Source organism: Doryrhamphus excisus, linkage group LG3 (genome assembly GCF_037039965.1).
Source record: "Doryrhamphus excisus strain RoL-2023G ecotype Guam linkage group LG3, RoL_Dexc_Guam_v1.1, whole genome shotgun sequence".
Classification (NCBI taxonomy): domain Eukaryota; kingdom Metazoa; phylum Chordata; class Actinopteri; order Syngnathiformes; family Syngnathidae; genus Doryrhamphus; species Doryrhamphus excisus.
The window spans coordinates 7,321,030-7,339,560 of NC_136359.1; the positions used below are offsets into that span (position 1 = coordinate 7,321,030).

The following is an 18,531-nucleotide window of genomic DNA, read 5'->3' on the forward strand; positions in this document are numbered from 1 at the left end:
CCTTAGTAAAAGGAACATGGCAGCCCGTCTGGAATTTGCCAAAAAGCACCTGAATGACTCTCAGACCATGAGAAACAAAATTCTCTGGTCTGATGAGACAAAGATTGAACTCTTTGGTGTGAATGCCAGGCGCCATGTTTGGAGGAAACCAGGCACTGCTCATCACCAGGCCAATACCATCCCTACAGTGAAGCATGGTGGTGGCAGCATCATGCTGTGGGGATGTTTTTCAGCAGCAGGAACTGGCAGACTAGTCAGGATAGAAGGAAAAATGAATGCAGCAATATATAGAGATATCCTGGATGAAAACCTGCTCCAGAGCGCTCTTGAGCGAAGGTTCATTTTTCAGCAGGACAACGACCCGAAGCACACAGCCAAGATCTCAAAAGATTGGCTTCAGAACCACTCCGTGAATGTCCTGGAGTGGCCCAGCCAGAGTCCAGACTTGAATCCGATCCAACATCTCTGGAGAGATCTGAAAATGGCTGTGCACAGACGTCTCCCATCCAACCTGATGGAGCTTGAGACTTATTGCAAAGAAGAATGGGCAAAACTGCCTAAAGATAGGTGTGCTAAACTTGTGGGATCATATTCAAAAAGACTTGAGGCTGTAATTGCTGCCAAAGGTGGATCAACAAAGTATTAAGCAAAGGCTGTGAATACTTATGTAAATGTGATTTTTTCTTTTTCTATTTTTAATAAATTCAAAACATGTCAAAAAAACCTTTTTTCACATTGTCATAATGGAGAATTTTGTGTAGAATTTTGAGGTAAGAGATTAATTTAATTCAGTTTGGAATGAGGCTGTAACATGACAAAATGTAGAAGAAGTGAAGCGCTGTGAATACTTTCCGGATGCACTGTATATTTATATATATACTGATATCCATAAACTCTTCCATAACAGTTCCATTATGATCTGTTTGCCTACTACCCCATAGATTATTATGTGCATTAAAGTCCCCACACCATATCTGCTTGTCTTCGTCACAAACTTCTCTAATGTTTCTATATCTAATCATTTACATGGGTTATAAATATGAACAATTATTAGTCTTCTTTTGATTGGTACACTTCTGTTAATCTACTAAATGCTATTCCATCCCTCACATATGTTGCACAACCTCCACCTTGGTTTTCCTTTCTGTCATATCTCACTGACTGATATCCATCTACGTACTATAAAGTCTAGGTGTGGTCTGAGCCATGTTTCTTGCACACATACGTATAATATCAGGTTTTCCCCCCATTTCTGTTCTATATTTCTTGAGTTATTGTCCATTTGCTATCAAGCGTCTTGCATTCCATTGTAAGATGTGGAGTACTCGGCCATCTCTGTGTGGAGTTTGCATGTTCTCCCCGTGCATGCGTGGGTTTCCTCCCACATTCCAAAAACATGCTAGGTTAATTGGCGACTTCAATTTGTCCATAGGTATGAATGTGAGAGTGAATGGTTGTTTGTCTATATGTGCCCTGTGAATGATGCGGAGTACCATTATGATTTTAGTGAACCTGTTGAGAATCTACATCATTTTGAATGGTTAGCATTTCCTCTGCTTTTATGTCCTTGATGTTTAAGAATTGTTCTGCTGCTACCACAACCGTTTTAATCCTGTCACTTTTCCTTTCTTGCTTAATGGCCACATCGATAACTTTGCATATGAATGCTATATTTTTTCTTCACAACTAAGGTGTCTTCTTCTATTGGCCACTTACGTTTACATTTCTGTTGGGGGGCAGGCCATTCTATTTGAGGTTTTCTAGGGCCTGTTCTCTGAGGCAGCCCTACTGCATGTCCTGTACACTCACTACTGGTTTCCGGCAAGTCTACTGCTTTATTTTGCTTACTTCCACACCTATGTTCTTCACTGCTTCAGCATACGATACCTTGTTCTCGATTTGACATCTTTGCACTTCTTTGGCATGCCTTTGGACTTCACATCCAGCATATGCAGCACTTAAGCTTGACGTCACTAGTACACTTCCCATAATCAAGTTCTCCGTCACATTTTGCACATCTTTGCCTCGAATGACATTGCTGTGCGGTGTGTCCCATCCTCTGGCATTTAAAGCATCTCAGTGGTTGTGGGATGTATTCCCTCACCCTAAAGTTCACACAGCCTATATGGATCTCAGCCGGCGTTGTTTTTTCAAAGACAACTAGTACAGATTTTATTCCTCCTCTGCTGGTTTGAAGTCTTTTGACCTCAATTATTTTTCCTCCTCGAATTTCTCTCCTGACTTCTTCTGTTGTCATTTCCAATGGTACATTTGATATAACTTTAAAAAAAAGATATAACTCCTCTGACTGCTGCGATTCCTGGTATATGTACTTTTATCTGACCACCATCAAGGTATTTCAGTTTCATTATATTATCTTCCATCAATCCATTTTCCTCTGCTTATCCGGGTCCGGGTCGCGGGGGCAGCAGTCTCAGTAGGGAAGTCCAGACTTCCCGGTCCCCGGCCACCTCCTCCAGCTCCACCGGGAGGACACCAAGGCGTTCCCAGGCCAGCTGTGAGACATAATCTCTCCAGCGTGTCCTACGTCTGCCCTGGGGCCTTTTCTTATATTCTCTTGTTGTTTTTTATTAGTTGCTGCTATGAGTATTCTTCTATGATTGAGCATTTTGGCATACTTTCCCTATTTCTTTTTCTATTGCTTTGGTCAGATGTACTGGGTGAAAGTGTCCTTTATCTTAGTCATTGTGACAATTACTTTCCATTCGTCCCCAGGGCCTTCTTTATGGCTTACTTTTGCACACATTTTTTATTAGTTTGTCTTCCATGGTCATCTACTCCACTGCTTGCCTCTGACCACGATTGTCCTTGCCATTTTTACCGGTGTATACTCCATTTCATTAGTCCTTTCGTCACTATCATTCTCTGAGTTGCAGCTTATTGTTACACTCACGATATTAGCCTGGTTGCATCCACCCTTTGTTTTTCTTGGCACTACCAGTTGTTTGTTTGTGTTTTAGCAAGTTGTGGTTTGCGGCACACAGGTCTCGCCATACCGGGCCTATACAGGCCGTCGGCCGAGAGCTATGCAGTCCGCTTCCCACAACTTGCCTTCATTTGGAACGTCAAAAACTTTTCCTAAAAACTTTTAGTTTTTCTTTCTTTTCTGATTTTACCTTTACCATTTTCCTTTACCAACTCCACACACGCACCACTGGACGGCGACTTCCGCTTCCAGACTCGCTTCTCTTCTTCTTCGGTGGAGGTTTTTACCGCAGCCGACAGCTCGGGTGCGTCACACTGCTGCCATCTAGCGGCAGTGTTGGAGACGGCTGACAAAGATGGACGCGTGGAATGCAACGTCACATGCAGCACGAGTCGCCACAGGATTTGTCACGTGATCCACCAAGAAGCAGTCAATTTACATATTCATTAAACATTGAAAATGTTTATGTTTTCATTCATTTTCTCTGTTATATATATATATATCATTTATAATTATATATATCATTTATAATTATATATACATATAGCATTTATACATATATGTACAGCATTCATTCATTCATTTCTACCGCTTATCCTCACAAGGGTTGCGGGGGGTGCTGGAGCCTATCACAGCTGTTTTCGGGAGAGAGGCGGGGTACACCCTGGACTGGTGGCCACAGGGCATATATAGACACATATAAACAACCATTCACACTCACATTCATACCTATGGACAATTTGGGGGGGGTCTAACATTTTTTTGCAATGGGGGGGTAAACCGGATTACCCGGAGAAAACCCACGCATGCACAGGGAGAACATGCAAACTCCACACAGAGATGGCCGAGGGTGGAATTGAATTCCAGGGCGGGGCCAGAGAAAGGAACAAAAGAAAAGTGTCTTTTATGTTGGGGGGAGGGGGGGGTCTTGGAAACAAAGTCATCATATAATAATATAATAATAATAATAATAATGATATTATTATTTATTGTGAAATCACAATAAAGTCATCCAGCAGCTGAGTGGAAGACGAGGGAGAATGTTGAGATTTTTTTAATGTCACGACAAAGGAAGAAAATAAAGTTGCCATTTGGGGAAAAAGTTGCAAAATTTTGGGATGATGAGATGCTAGTCCCTCGGCTGACCCCAAGCGTTGCTAACTTCCGTGACGTGGCAAGATGGTGGCACTGGAGACTCGCCACTCGCATCCTAAAGCAAAGTGACCTCTGACCACACCCCCTCTTTTATTACAGAAACATAGAACACAGCATGGAGAAGATACAACAGCACATTCCAAGGAGGCTTTTCAACCTTGTTAGAGCCCTCAGGACATGAAGTAACACCCCTACAGTCACCTGTACACTCTTATTACCCAACACAGTCGACATAAGAGAAAAAAAGACGTACAAGACCCTGTGGGATGCCATGGACTCGCACGTGAGCAGTTGAGCTTACTTCCTGCCGGTCTCGCCCGACCTCAACCCCTGGTGGCCAACGCTACGAAGAGCGTTTATTCTCCACCGTGCGTTCGCATGTGCAACATCAGCGTGTCGTGCAGAGAGAACGTTTTGGTGCAGCGTGAACACCGGAAGGCTTTTTCTCCCGCATGCGTTCTCATGTGTGACGCCATGTTGGACTTCTGAGCAAATCCTTTGCCACAAACTGAGCAGCTGAAAGGTTTCTCACCCGTGTGCGTTCTCATGTGGGACACCATGGTTCCGTTGTGAGAGAAGCTTTTGTGGCAAACGGAACAACTGAAGGGTTTTTCTCCCGTGTGTTTCCGCATGTGCGAGACCACCGATGCATTGTTGGCGAACCGTTGGTCACACACTGAACACCTGAACGGTTTTTCTCCCGTGTGAGTCCTCATGTGAGAGTCCATGGTTTCTTTCTGAGCGAATGCTTTAGCACAAACCGAGCATCGAAAAGGTTTTTCTCCCGTGTGCGTCCTCATGTGTCGCGCAAAGTCGCTCTTGCGAGAAAAACTTTTTTCGCAACCGGAGCAGCTAAAGGGTTTTTCCCCAGTGTGTTTCCTCATGTGCGCCAGCATGTGGGCGTTCTGAGTGAATCTTTTATCGCAGACAGAGCAGCTGAAGGGTTTTTCTCCTGTGTGTTTCCTCATGTGTAGCAACATGTGTGGCCTTTGGGTGAATCTTTTGTCGCACACCGAGCATCGAAAGGGTTTTTCCTGCGTGTGCGTTCTCATGTGTGTCGACACGTGTATCTTCATGGAGAAGCTTTTGTGACAAACGGAACATCTAAAGGGTTTCTCTCCTGTGTGCGTTCGCATGTGCGATACCACTGATACATTGTGAGAGAATCTTTTATCGCACACGGAACACCGAAAGGGTTTTTCTCCCGTGTGTGTTCGCATGTGACGAGTCAAATAGCTCTGATAAAAAAAGCCTTTGGTGCAAAAGGAGCAAGTGAAGCGCTCTTTACCCGCCTTCTTTTTGTCGTCATCATCGTTGCCGCCCGTATCGCTGCTCGGACACAGCTGGGTGTCGTCCCCGTCTCCATCCTCGGGAGAGTGTGACGTCAAGTCGTCGCTATCGGATAGCGGCGCTAAGAGGTCGTCTGCTTGCAGTTGGTCTTCGTGATCTTCAGTCTTCATCGAGACGACCATCAGCGGCAACGTGGCGAGACCCCCTCCCTCCTGAGTGACCCGCTGTTCCTCTTGTTCCTCTTTCACATAGGGAGGCCGGGGGGAGCGTTCTCCATGACCACTGATCAGCTGGACATCTGAGGACACAAACGCACGTGAGTTCACGTGCACGACAGGTCCACCACGCCAGCGTTGCCTACAGTTCAGGTAATCATTTGGGGTGGAATTCGGCCCCCAACAGAGATTTGGCTGAAATGCTTACAATTGCACATTCCGGCCAGTAGATGTCAGGGCAAATGTAGCTTGATGCTACCTGCTAGCTTCCTCCTTCCAGCACCCGCAAACGGATATATGGCCATTTTGAACATCTGACGTTCTTCCTATTTTGGCAATAAAACTAACAAAAAACAAATACGTGTGATTTTATGAATCAGGACGAAGTAGCATAGGTTTATTAGGAACGCTATAGTTGGCTCGTGTACGCAGGCCGCCATCTTGGATTATATGCTGTCGTTGTCCCACCGGCTATTCCGCTTATTAGTGACATCAAGTGTTGTAAACGTGGCTGGCGAACATGACAACACACCTCGAATGTGTAACCCCATCCCGGTCTTGCTAACAGCTTCCAGTTGTCGTCGAAGCCGATCCTTCTCCTCTCTCGTCCGAGAAAGTTCCTCCTCGTAGGACGCTATGGTTCTTTCAAACATTTCCGATATTTCATCGGCCGCCGCCATTAATCGCTCCTTCACCAACTCTTTCAGCATTTTTTAGGTTTTTTGCGCCGTCTATTTCACTTTCAACGTCGCTCTGTTCTCTGTCGGCGCCTGGCTGCCAACTTCCGCCTTTTCTTCTTCGATGGAAGTCTGGTCGAAGTCGCGCTTCTATGACGTCACGCGGCCATCTTGCGGGACCGATGAAGATTGCCGACTACAGAATGAGAGCATCCATCCATTTTCTACCGCTTATCCTTACGAGGGTGGGGGTGCTGGAGCCTATCCCAGCTGTCTTTGGGCGAGGTGCGGGGTACACCCTGGACTGGTGGCCAGCCAATCACAGGGCACATATAGACAACCATTCCCACCACACTCAAGTATGAGAGCGTAATACCTGGACTTTTCCAGAAAATATGGAAATGTAATTTTAAAAATGTTGTATTATTTTTATTAAAAAAGTAAGGAAAATGTACTTTTCTCCCCCACAAGAATTTATTGTGAAATTAGAATTTCAATCAGCAGCATTTTAAAATGTCATTGTGTAAAAATGTTGTGTTCTTGTTCATACGTTCATATTCGCAATACACAAGATATTTTGTCAAAGTGCTAATGACTAATTGTACTTCCATGTGAGTGTACCTCGTACGCAGGCATGGCGGTACACACAGCGTAGACCCTCGTGAGGATAAGCCGTAGAAAATGAATTTCAGAATTTTGACTTTTTATTTCACTTCTTGTAGTTTTCTTGTACCTTTCTTGTATCTTGTAGTTTTGACGTTTGACTTGTTAATATGACTTGGGATATTCCATGATGATGATGATTCCATGAAACTGGATATGGAACTTTAATGCTGATTAGAAATGTTTAGCCCGTGGTCACTTTTTCAACAGCTGCTAGCCATGCTAGTTAGCACGGCTAACTATTGTAACAACATGACCAGTGGGCTAAAACGGCTAGTTCCACGGTACAATCATAGTTATATGTTGATAAACGTTGAATAATAATAGATGTCCTTCCTGCCAACAGCTTCCGGTTGTTGTCGTTGCCGCTCGTTCGGAAAAGTTCCTCCTTGAGGACGCTGTCGTACTCTCAAACACGTCTGAGACGTCATCGGCAGCCACCACGAATCGCTCGTTGCTGAAGGACATTTTGGATGTTGTGGTTGTACGCGCTCTGCTCGGGTCTTGCTAACTTCCGCCTTTCTCTTTTATTTAAGTTGTTGTCACGTCGCCGCCATCTTGGAGCCAGTGGTGCCTACACGTGTCTTCCAGGTGTTGTCGGAGTAGGATGCCATCGTTGTTTCAAACAGCACAAATATTTCATCAGCCGCCGTCAAGTCGCTCCTTCACCAACTCTTTCAGTTGAAAACCGGTCGGAAAGACGGCGCCTGGGTGGAAGAAAGGGGAGCTGCAAAGAGCGATGAAACATCTTCTTCGTTGCTAGAACGTCTTTGTGAACCTCTGGGATCCGTAGATGAATCCAGTCCAGATTTGAAAAGTCAGAGTCCTGTGATTTTCACGTCTAAATGTACATTCATTATGTTTTAACAAATAAGATCAAAGTTTCACAAACTGTAATTTTATGACTCTTTGGGGTCTGTATGGATCCAGTCCAGAATTGAAAAGTCTGAGCCCAGTGCTATTCCTAGTGGAGCAGAGAAATGTACCTTGATAGTATCTTCCACAATGGCTGCCAGGCAAAGCTCCGACGTTTCCACCCCGAAACGCCCGACTGTCCCAAAAACAGACAATGAGTGGACATACTGTGGCACGGCTTTTAGGTGGATAAGGCTGGCCCGTGGAAGTCTATGATGCAATAGAACGACAGAAGAGTTGGCTGACGAAAGCACCAACGTCATAGTCCCAAACCCTGCCAGTGCCAGTCAGCAACTAGGAAAGTACCTACTGCAACTTGGTGCTAACGCAGAGGTTGTTGTTCCTTTGACACGGTTTGACCTCAGACACAGGAAGCGAACCAGCAACAGGGCTGCACATGATTTGAGATCATTCGCCGCAACGTGGAGCGTTCAGCCAAAGAGTGGTTGAGAAAACGACCAACACCCTTAGGAGGACGTCAAAGTCGGGAGTGACTTTCTGGATCTCCAAGAAAACAGAGGTCGGAAGCTGAGCTCCTCACCGGAATTGAACCGGAAGCCAACTTGTGTGACACGCTGGCGGTCCAGACGGCAGGAAGACGTTTATTCTCTGCTGTGCGTCTGCATGTGTGTCATCAACGTGGACTTGTGCGAATATCGTTTGCCGCAGACGGAGCAGCTGAAGGTGGTTTCCCCCGTGTGCGTTCTCGTGTGCATGACCATGTTTGCCTTTTGAAAGAATCTCTTCCCACAAACCGAACAAGCAAAGGGTTTCTCTCCCGTGTGCGTTCTTTCATGTACACCCAGAGACACCTTCTGGGCAAAGCTCTCGCCGCAGACCGAGCAAGTAAACGGTTTCTCTCCAGTGTGGATTCTCATGTGCGACACCATGTTGGACTTCTGGGAGAATTCTTTGCCACAGAAGGAACAACTGAAAGGTTTTTCTCCCGTGTGCGTTCTGGTGTGCGTGATCAAGGTGATCTTCTGCGCAAAACTCTCGCCGCAAACTGAGCATGTGAAAGGTTTTTCTCCTGTGTGCGTCTTCATGTGCGACGTCATGTTGGCTTTTTGAAAGAACGTTTTACCACAAACCGAGCAACCGAAGGGTGTTACTCCCGTGTGCGTGCTTGCATGCGCCGCCAAAGCCACCTTTTGAGCGAAACCTTCGCCACACGCTGAGCAGGTGAACGGTTTTTCTCCCGTGTGTATTCTCAGGTGTGTTACCATGTTTGCCTTGTGGGAGAATTTTTTGCCACAAACAGAACAACTGAAAGGTTTTTCCCCCGTGTGCGTCCTCAAGTGTGAGTCCAGGTTGACCTTTTGGGCAAATCTTTTATCGCAAACTGAGCAACCAAAGGGTTTCTCACTGTGCGTCCGCATGTGCGCGTTCAAATTGCTTTTGTAAGAAAACGTCTTGCTGCAAACAGAGCAGGTGAAAGGTTTTTCTCCTGTGTGCGTTGCGGTGTGAGCAATCAAAGCGACCTTCTGGATAAAGCCGTCGCCGCATGCGGAGCACTTGAAAGGTTTTTCTCCGGTGTGCGTTCGCATGTGCAGAGTCAAATTGCACTTATAAGAGTAGCCTTCACCGCACACTGAGCAGGTGAAACGCTTTTTACCCGCCTCCTTATCATGGCGCTTGGACTGTCTGTTGTCAGCGGGAGTCCTCGTGTTGCCTTCACAGTCCGTATCCCCGCTCAAAGCTTCTTCAGCTTCGCTATCTGACAGTGGGGCAAAGAGGGCGTCTGCCAAGTCTTCAGACTTCGTGGAGGCGACAGTCAAATCAGCCTCCTCCGACCGTTGAAGACACCCCCCTTGCCCAGTGACCCGGAGGTCCTCCTCTTCCTCCTTAACGTGGGGGGGCCCGAGATCCTCTTGCGGCTGAAGTGGATCTTCTGCTTGATGACCAGTCAGCTGCTGCACGCCTGCAGGACACAAACACACTTGAGCTCCATGTGGCAAAGCTCTTCTCCATCAGATGTGTGTGGGCCAGATGAAAAGTTATTGTCAAAAAAGGCAAATTACATATCAAATATGTTTTTAAAGTGGTCATATTATGAGAAACAAGTGGAGAAAGTTAGAATGTTACAGGAATAAAGTTAGACTTAAAAATGTACAAACCATTCAAACACCAAAAGAGCAGAAAGTGAACGTTGAGGAAAAAGTTGCAGGTATCTGTAGCTGTGTGTCGGCCTGATGCACAGCCTATTTCCCTGGACAAATTACTGTAAAAAATAGCCAAATTACATATAAAATATGTAAAAAAAAATATATATATATGTTTTTAAATTGGTAATATAATGAGAAACAAACCAAAAAATTTCAAAAAACTTTGGAAAATTTGGGTTGCTGAAAAAGTCAGAACGTTGCAGGAATAAAGTCCAACTATTCTTCATAATAAAGTCTTCATGGTGAAAGGAGAAAGAATTGGAAACAAAACATGTGACATATGTCAGATTAGTTGACGTCATCTGCCACCCACACGCAGAAAACGCTCATGCTGCACAGACAGTATCATGTGATGATCACAAAACCCGCTAGTTTGATTTCATAGGCGCCAAACTCTCATAGTGCAAACTTTGAACCAAAATGGCGTCCATGCTTTTTAAACCTATTCTGTGTGTTACATGTACTATCGATGAGATACGAGAGATAGCTTTTCATTAGTTTGCCTCTTTACAGGCCAATGTACACAAACGTGATAGCGATCAAGGAGGCTAACCTTTGCTGTTTTTTTTTTTATATTTTATTACAAGCTTCAATTGTACAAAACAATAACAATATAAGCAGAATTACAGGAACATAAAAGTGCAATTCTACAGAACAATATCAACATAAATAAAAAAAATAAAGAAAGGAATGTGCGAGGGATATTGCTTGAAAATAAGAACAACAAAATAAAAATAGAAAACATGTCACTTAAGCTTGTTCTTCATATGAATTGTTTTTAGAACGTTCTCCAATGTATGAAAAGGTTTTCAGTGCTTTTCTGTTTTTGAATATCAGTTTCAGTGATTCATATAATATTTTAAGTTCAGAAGAAAACTGGTGAATATTTGGCTTGCATAACATGACTCTGGATTTGTGAATATGGAATTTTCCTAATAAACAAAGACATTTCACAGCATTATGCAGATCCTTACGAAGGTTGCATTGTAGAAACAAGACCATTTCCATTTTGATGTCAAGGAGTGTATTAAAAGACATAAAAAGTAAAATAGAAACTTCGGTCCAAAATGTTTGAGAAATGGGACATTCGTAGAATAAATTTATGATTCCTTATTGATTCCTCTTCTATTTTGCATGAGCATTGTGACGAGACCCCCACCATGAATTTGGCTAAACGTGAGTTGCAAGGGTAAAAATTGTGGATTGTTTTAATGTGAAGTTCTTTCACTTTGTTTGGAATAAAAAACTGTTTGTGTTCATTCCATAGCTTTTCAAAGGGGATGTGAGGGAAGGAGTTTCTCCAAAATACAAGAGCCGTGGGAGGGCAACCTCTATCTAAACTAAGCGTGTTCCTTATGTGTTTGTTATCACATTTACTGTCAAGAATGTTCCTTCCACCAATCATTAAACTTGGAGAAACTCCTTCCACCAGCCCACCCCGGAGAGATGACTTAAACAGTTGCAAAAGCTGGGCTGGGATTCCCTTAATCACTCGTTCATAATCAACAGGATCCATGTCGATATTATGTTTTTGAACAAACATGTTATCGATGTATGATGTTCTATTTCTATCAAAGAAATCAGAGAAAAAATTATGTTTCTTTCCAGGCATTGTTTGTGGAACATGGACTTGTTTCTGTGCAAAATGTATTGGTTATTCCACATAATCCATTTGTGAGGAGAGAAGCTGTGTTTGAAGGCCAACTTCCATGAATCCAGGGCTTGCTTGTGAAAAAGGGATAACTTAACGGGTAACTTAAAACATTTAAAATTAGTCAGCATGAACTTGAGGCCACCATATTTTTCAAACAAAAGGTTGGGAAAAACAAACCAAGGACTTTTGTCACATATCAGACATTTTTTGAACCATTTGATTTTGAACACATGGCTGAGAGTTTCAAAGTCAATGGCATTGAATCCTCCTTCAGAATAATTTCTAATCATTGTGTTCCACTCAATATACTCTGTTTTATTTCTCCATAGGAATTTAAATAATGTAGTGTTCATGGCGGAGGATGTTTTTCTGTCAACATATAGTGATAGGGCAGGATAAACCATTCTATAAATCCCATCAGCCTTGGAGAGCATTATCCATCCTTGTAAGGTGAGGTCCCTCTGAAGCCAACATTTGAATATAGATTTAGCCTTTTCCACTTTTGGAGAGAAGTTCTCAGTTAGCCGCTCACTTGTAGATCTATGGATTGCAACCCCAAGATACCGAAGAGAGTTTTTAACAGTAATTCCACAGACTGATTGCTTGTCTGTCTCATGAATGAACAGAATTTCACATTTCTTTCTATTGATGACCAAACCGGAAGCCTTGGAAAAAGCCTCCAAACCCTCCAAGGCTGATGGGATCTGCTGATCAGTTCTTAGAAATATACATGTATCATCTGCTAGTTGACTAATTAATAATGAGTGCTCCCCAATACTGATTCCTTGCACATGAATACAGTTTACAATGTGTAGGTTCAACATCTCAGCTGCAATTAAAAACAAAAAAGGAGAAATTGGGCAACCTTGTCTTATACCTCGATTAGGTACAAATCTTTGGGAGGAACCTTCAGATAAAGCGATGCTACTATTAATACCTTTTATATATAGTCTAGACCAGGGGTGCTCACACTTTTTCAGCATGCGAGCTACTTTTAAAATGACCGAGTCAAAATGATCTACCCACTACAAAAATGCAAAACATCTATTTATTTTCAAATGTATTGAGGATTATTTGTACGTACAATGTATGTTGATGTACCTTACATAACCAAATGAGCCAATATTGCAAAACACACATATATAACTATTAACATTTTTTGTAATTACCTGAGTTTACTTTGATGACTTGCACTGAATTGAATCAGCCAGGGATGCATAGTCCGGACAGTAGCTGCTGATAGCCAGGTTAGCCAGGCAAACGCACTTCGAAAAAGACATTGTGGAAAAAAAAGTCCACCTCCCATTCCGTATGGAAGTGATATGTTTGTGCCTTTTTACTTGGTCCAGCTACTTCACTCATTTTAGTGACCATAAATTTTAGCAGGGCTTAAAATCTGACGCAATTCGCCGACTAGCTTAGCACTTTGCATCGTTGTTTACGCATGAGCGGTGACCTAAAGGTCAAAATTCAGTTGTCATTTGACTGGTTGTCCTGTATGTCAATCAAGTAACGAGGATGGATGATAGGCTGACATCGTAAGTTCTGCTGCACTTAGAGGCGTTGTTTGATTTGATTGGTCACCCGAAGGGCAACATTCAGTTGTCATCTGAATGGCTGCCCTGTATATCAATCAAGTGACGGCATTGATGCTAGGATGATAGCATCTTATATGATTTTTTTAATGTCACGCCGCGATCGACCAGCGATCGACCAGCGATCGACCAGTACCACCTCGATCGACTTAATGAGCACCCCTGGTCTAGACCATGTTTTAAAAGCCACCTCCAAAGCCCAGGTGGCCCAGAGCTGTATATATGAACTCATGTTTCACAGAGTCAAATGCCTTGTAAAAATCTAAAAACAGAATGAGTGCTCCATCATCAACAAGATGTGAATAATCTATCATATCCAGCACTAGACGGACATTGTCAGATATGTGATGGCCTTTCATGAAACTGTGTAACTGAGATGACCTCTTCCAAACAAGGTCGTAGTCTTTTAGCATATAGGGACGTCAAAATTTTGTAGTCTGAATTCAGCAAAGTAATGGGTCTCCAATTTTCAATATGGAGAATATCCTTATTGGGTTTCGGCAAAAGAGTGAGCCCTGGCTAACCTTTGCTGTGTAGCATCATCCCGGCCTTGCTAGCAGCTTCCAGTTGTTGTCGAAGCCGCTCGTTTTCCTCTCTCGTTCGACAAAGTTCCTCCTCGAAGGACGCCATCGTCCTTTCAAACAGCGCCAATATTTCCTCCGCAGCCACCATCAACCGCTGCCTTACAAACTCTTTGCTAAACGACATGTTGGTGTCGCGCTTTGGCGCCGTCAATCCGGGCTTTTGTTTCTGGTTGTCTCCCAACTTCCGCATTTTTCTTCTTCTTCCGTGGCGCAAAGCTTTGAGGGCATCCGCCACGTCACAACGGCCGCCATTTTACAACAGTGTTGAAGACTGTTGGTTACAATTCAAATTGAAATTAGATTTGAAAGAAACTACTGATAAGAAAAATACAAAGACTACGTTTGGAGAAGTTTGAACATGCCAATAAATCTGGAAAATACTTAGCTAACCAACTAAAACTTAATAAAGAAAAAAACTCCTTAATTAGAAACTCAGAAGGTAACATCACTCACCTTCCGGAGGAAATTAATTCAGTCTTTAGGGACTTTTATAAAAAACTATACACACCTCAGATTAACCCTTCTGTTCCAGACATTGAAACATTTCTTAGCACCATAGAATTACCAAAATTAGAAAAAAATCAGGTGACAACCCTGGACATTTGGCCCGCGGGGTGCGTGTTTGAGACCCCTGCTCTACAGCAATGCCAAATAACAAGGCACCAGGACCGGACGGGTTCCCTGCCGAATTTTATAAAACATTCTGGTCATTGCTAGCCCCAGTATTTTTTCAAATGGTTCAGGAAATAAAAGAAAATGCACGCCTATCCCCATATATGAACTCTGCTACAATCAGTCTCTTGCTAAAACCAGAAAAGGACCCCAACATTACCTTCCAGTTATCGTCCAATTTCACTTTTTAATGCGGATCTTAAAATAATATGCAAAGTATTAGCTAGAAGACTGGAAAAAGTTACCCCTCATATAATACATCCCGATCAATCAGGATTTATCAAGGGGAGACACTCAGTTAGCAATGTACGCCGCTTAACCAATCTGATTGATCACTTTATCATCCATAATTTGGAAACCACAATCGTCTCACTAGACGCTGAAAAAGCATTCGACAGAGTTAACTGAAAATTTCTTTTAGCAACCGTACAGAAATTTGGCTTTGGAGAGTAATTTAGAACGTGGATCCAAATATTATATAGCACTCCGAAGGCCTCTGTTCGAACCAATAATCTGATCTCTCCAGAATTCACTTTACAAATAGGTACTAGGCAAGGTTGTCCACTCTCCCCCTCATTGTTTGCTATCTTCATTGAACCTCTTGCAGCAGCAGTTTGACAACATGTAAATATTAAAGGGATCCACACAACGAATGTTCATCATAAGATAAGCCTTTATGCTGATGATGTGTTACTCTTCCTAAAAAACTCACACTCCTCACTTCACCAAGCTATCACACTCATCAATAACTTTAGCACCTTTTCGGACTACTCTATTAACTGGTCTAAATCCACAGTATTGCCCATTAATTTCGTTTTCCAGAGCACCTCTTCTATACCACTGCGTTCAGGGAATATCAGGTATTTGGACATCAACATTTCCTCTAATCTGTCAGACCTGATCAGCTTGAATTATACCCCACTGTTGAAATCAATTGAGGATGATCTTGAACGTTGGAGAACTTTGCCGATCTCTCTTATGGTCAGAGTATCCACTGTGAAAATGATATTACCAAGGATCAATTATCTGTTCTTTATGATCCCAACCAAACCATCTATAACTTGGTTTAAGTCATTAGATTCATATATAAATAAAATTCATATATAAATAAACCAGTACGAATAAGCCTAAAAACATTACAAAAATCTACAGAATGTGGGGGCTTAGAACTGCCAAATTTCTCCAATTACTTCCTGGCAAATAGGCTACAGTATATCTTAAAATGGATAAAACCTAACCCCTTGGATCAGTAATGGCTAGACATTGAACAATCATTTAGCCAAGAAATCCCCATCTTTAACTTACCTTTCATAAGTCAAATTCTTGGGAAAAACGATTGTTTTAAAAGTATAAATAATAAAACCACTCTGGCAACTTGGTGGGAATTTTTAAAAATAACCAGGTCCTCGCTCACTCCTTGCCAGTACACTCCAATCTGGATTTTACAACATGGCATGAAAAAGGAATAAGTTGCATGGAAAATATCATAAGGGGGAAAAAGTTTCTGTCATTCAATTACCTTGTTACACAGTATGGGTTAAGCCACAAGTTAAATCCATAATTAGCGCTAGTTTCCGTAACATATCTTGGGAAAGCTATCACACCGTTGACCAATTCTTAAACGTATCCGCTCCCCAAACATTATCCAACGCATACACACATGCGCATTCACATACACGAGCACACTTACGCACACATATATGAATATATACACAGAAGTACACACCTCCATATGGACACTCACAGCACATGGGTGCTTCTCTACACAATCTACCATCTTATCCCTGATGTCTATATGCTATTGGTATGCTATTATTACAGTAATAATGATGTCAAGCAGTGAGATTTTAATTACTGTAACTGAATGGCTGTAATTGTGTTTACTATCACGGTTCATGTCTTCATTGTTACTATTACTACTGGTAAGTTGGACTGTTTCAATTCACTGATATCATCTCCATTGTGACCCTTAGCCATCATTGACATTTAACTGATGCAGTTCTGTTTGTCACTGTTGTTGTTATGGGAATTCTTGTTGCACTCTTGTTGCATTCTTGTTCCACTTGGCCAGCAACCTTCAGATTACAGTTCATCCAAAGGTTTTTAAGGGGATCTGGTGTGGAGAGAAGTGGCTAGCTGCATGTTCAGACGTGTGAGTAGCCTGGGACTGCATGCTGCTCTGTTTCTACTCAATTCCAAATATGTAAATTTAATTGGGTTACCTTCCTTTTATCAGAATGTTTTCAAGTCATGGGCCTTCTTTAAGAAAAGGTCAGTCAAAAGCTCTTCCTTTCTGTTTTGGCTTCTAAATGAGACGGTCCTTTACAGTGCCAGATTGGGCATTTCCCCCGAGGCCATGGAAGCAGCGCTGCTTTGCCAGGACTCTCCTGCTGAAGCAGGTGATCAACGCAGCTGAGCCAACGCTGACAGATGCCGAGGAGCTGGGGTCATTGCTGGGGATCCGGTCCACCAGGGCAGTCCAGAGAGTTCTGGAGATGTGGAGGAGGAGGCTGAGAGCTGCAGAGAAGCTTCTCCTGGCCAGATACCAAAGACGGACTGAACCCGACCCAGAGGACCCCTTCCCGGAGCTGCAGTTAATTCCTCAGCTCGGCGACGCTTCCGGCCCGCTGCTAGAGAAGGCCCGGGAACTAGACCTCCGCACAGGTGACAAAAAATCTCTGTACCAAAACTGCGTGAGAGTGATCTGCAGGAGAGGACTGAGCGACAGGAGCGGCCCGTCTGGAGAGTCCTGTACAAACCCCCGATCCCCAAACGAACTACTGATCTCCAATGGAGGATTTTGCACGGTGCCATCGCCTGCAACGCTGTAGTGTGCACTTTTAGCCCCGCTGTGTCAAACACCTGCCCGTTCTGTGGCCACCCTGAGACGGTTTTTCATTTTTTAGCGAGTGTGAGAGACTCACGGGTTTCCACACCCTTTTATCCCAGGTCTTGAATCTATTTAATCACCTTTTCTGAGAATGTGTTCATTTATGGTGCAGGGTACCAAAAGAAAGCCCAGAGAAAATGGCAGCTCCTCAACTTTGTTTCGGGCACAGCAAATCTGGCTATTAATGTGTCACACAGGAACAAGGTTGAGGAGCGTGCAGGTCAGGATGCAGCCTCAGTCTGGCACTGCAGTGTCCGATGCAGACTGAGGCTCGAGTTTGGTTTTTATAAATTGTCAAATGACCTGCCAACTTTCATCGATACATGGTGTTTTAATGACGCTCTGTGAACCGTAGTTGACAACACTTTACACTTTTCTGATCTTGTAAGCAATTAATTTATTTAATTTTGTGTTAATCTATTAATTGTAAATAAAGTGTATTTGTAAAAATCTAAATCTTCTTCCTCTTTGGGCTTTTCCCTCCAGGGGTCGCCACAGCAAACCAATCTCCTCCATCCAAGCCTGTCTTCTACACCAACTTCCCTCATGTCCTCCTTCACTACATCCATAAACCTCTTCTTTGGTCTTCCTCTATGCCTCCTACCTGGCAGCATCCTTCTACCAATATATTGACTCTTTCTCCTCTGGACATGTCCCAACCATCTCAGTCTGGCCTAAAAAAACTTTATCTCCAAGGCCTCTAACATGGAATGTCCCTCTCATTCCCACACATACAGTGCATCCGGAAAGTATTCACAGCGCTTCACTTTTTCTACATTTTGTCATGTTACAGCCTCATGTACAGCCCCCCAAACTGAATTAAATTAATCTCTTACCTCAAAATTCTACACAAAATACTCCATTATGACAATGTGAAAAAAGTTTTTTTTTTTTACTTTTTTTGAATTTATTAAAAATAGAAAACAAAAAAATCACATTTACGTAAGTATTCACAGCCTTTGCCATGAAGCTCAAAATTGAGCTCAGGTGCATCTTTTTTCCACTGATCATCCTTGAGATCTTTCTACAGCTTAATTGGAGTCCACCTGCAGTAAATTCAGTTGATTGGACATGATTTGGAAATATAATAACTGTCTATATAAGGTCCC

General features: G+C 43.0%; 1 protein-coding gene across 1 annotated transcript; it reads right to left on the minus strand.

The window, feature by feature from the left end:
* Positions 1 to 3,474: 3,474 nt before the first annotated feature.
* Positions 3,475 to 14,049, minus strand: LOC131127594 (uncharacterized). Its single transcript, XM_078789264.1, has 5 exons — positions 13,801 to 14,049; positions 8,476 to 9,783; positions 7,934 to 7,998; positions 6,140 to 6,317; positions 3,475 to 5,690 (listed from the first exon to the last, which is right to left on the minus strand). The coding sequence occupies exons 1-5, from the start codon at positions 13,982 to 13,984 to the stop codon at positions 4,459 to 4,461; spliced, it is 2,967 nt and encodes a 988-aa protein (XP_078645390.1). The 5' UTR covers positions 13,985 to 14,049; the 3' UTR covers positions 3,475 to 4,458.
* Between the last annotated feature and the right edge of the window lie 4,482 nt (positions 14,050 to 18,531).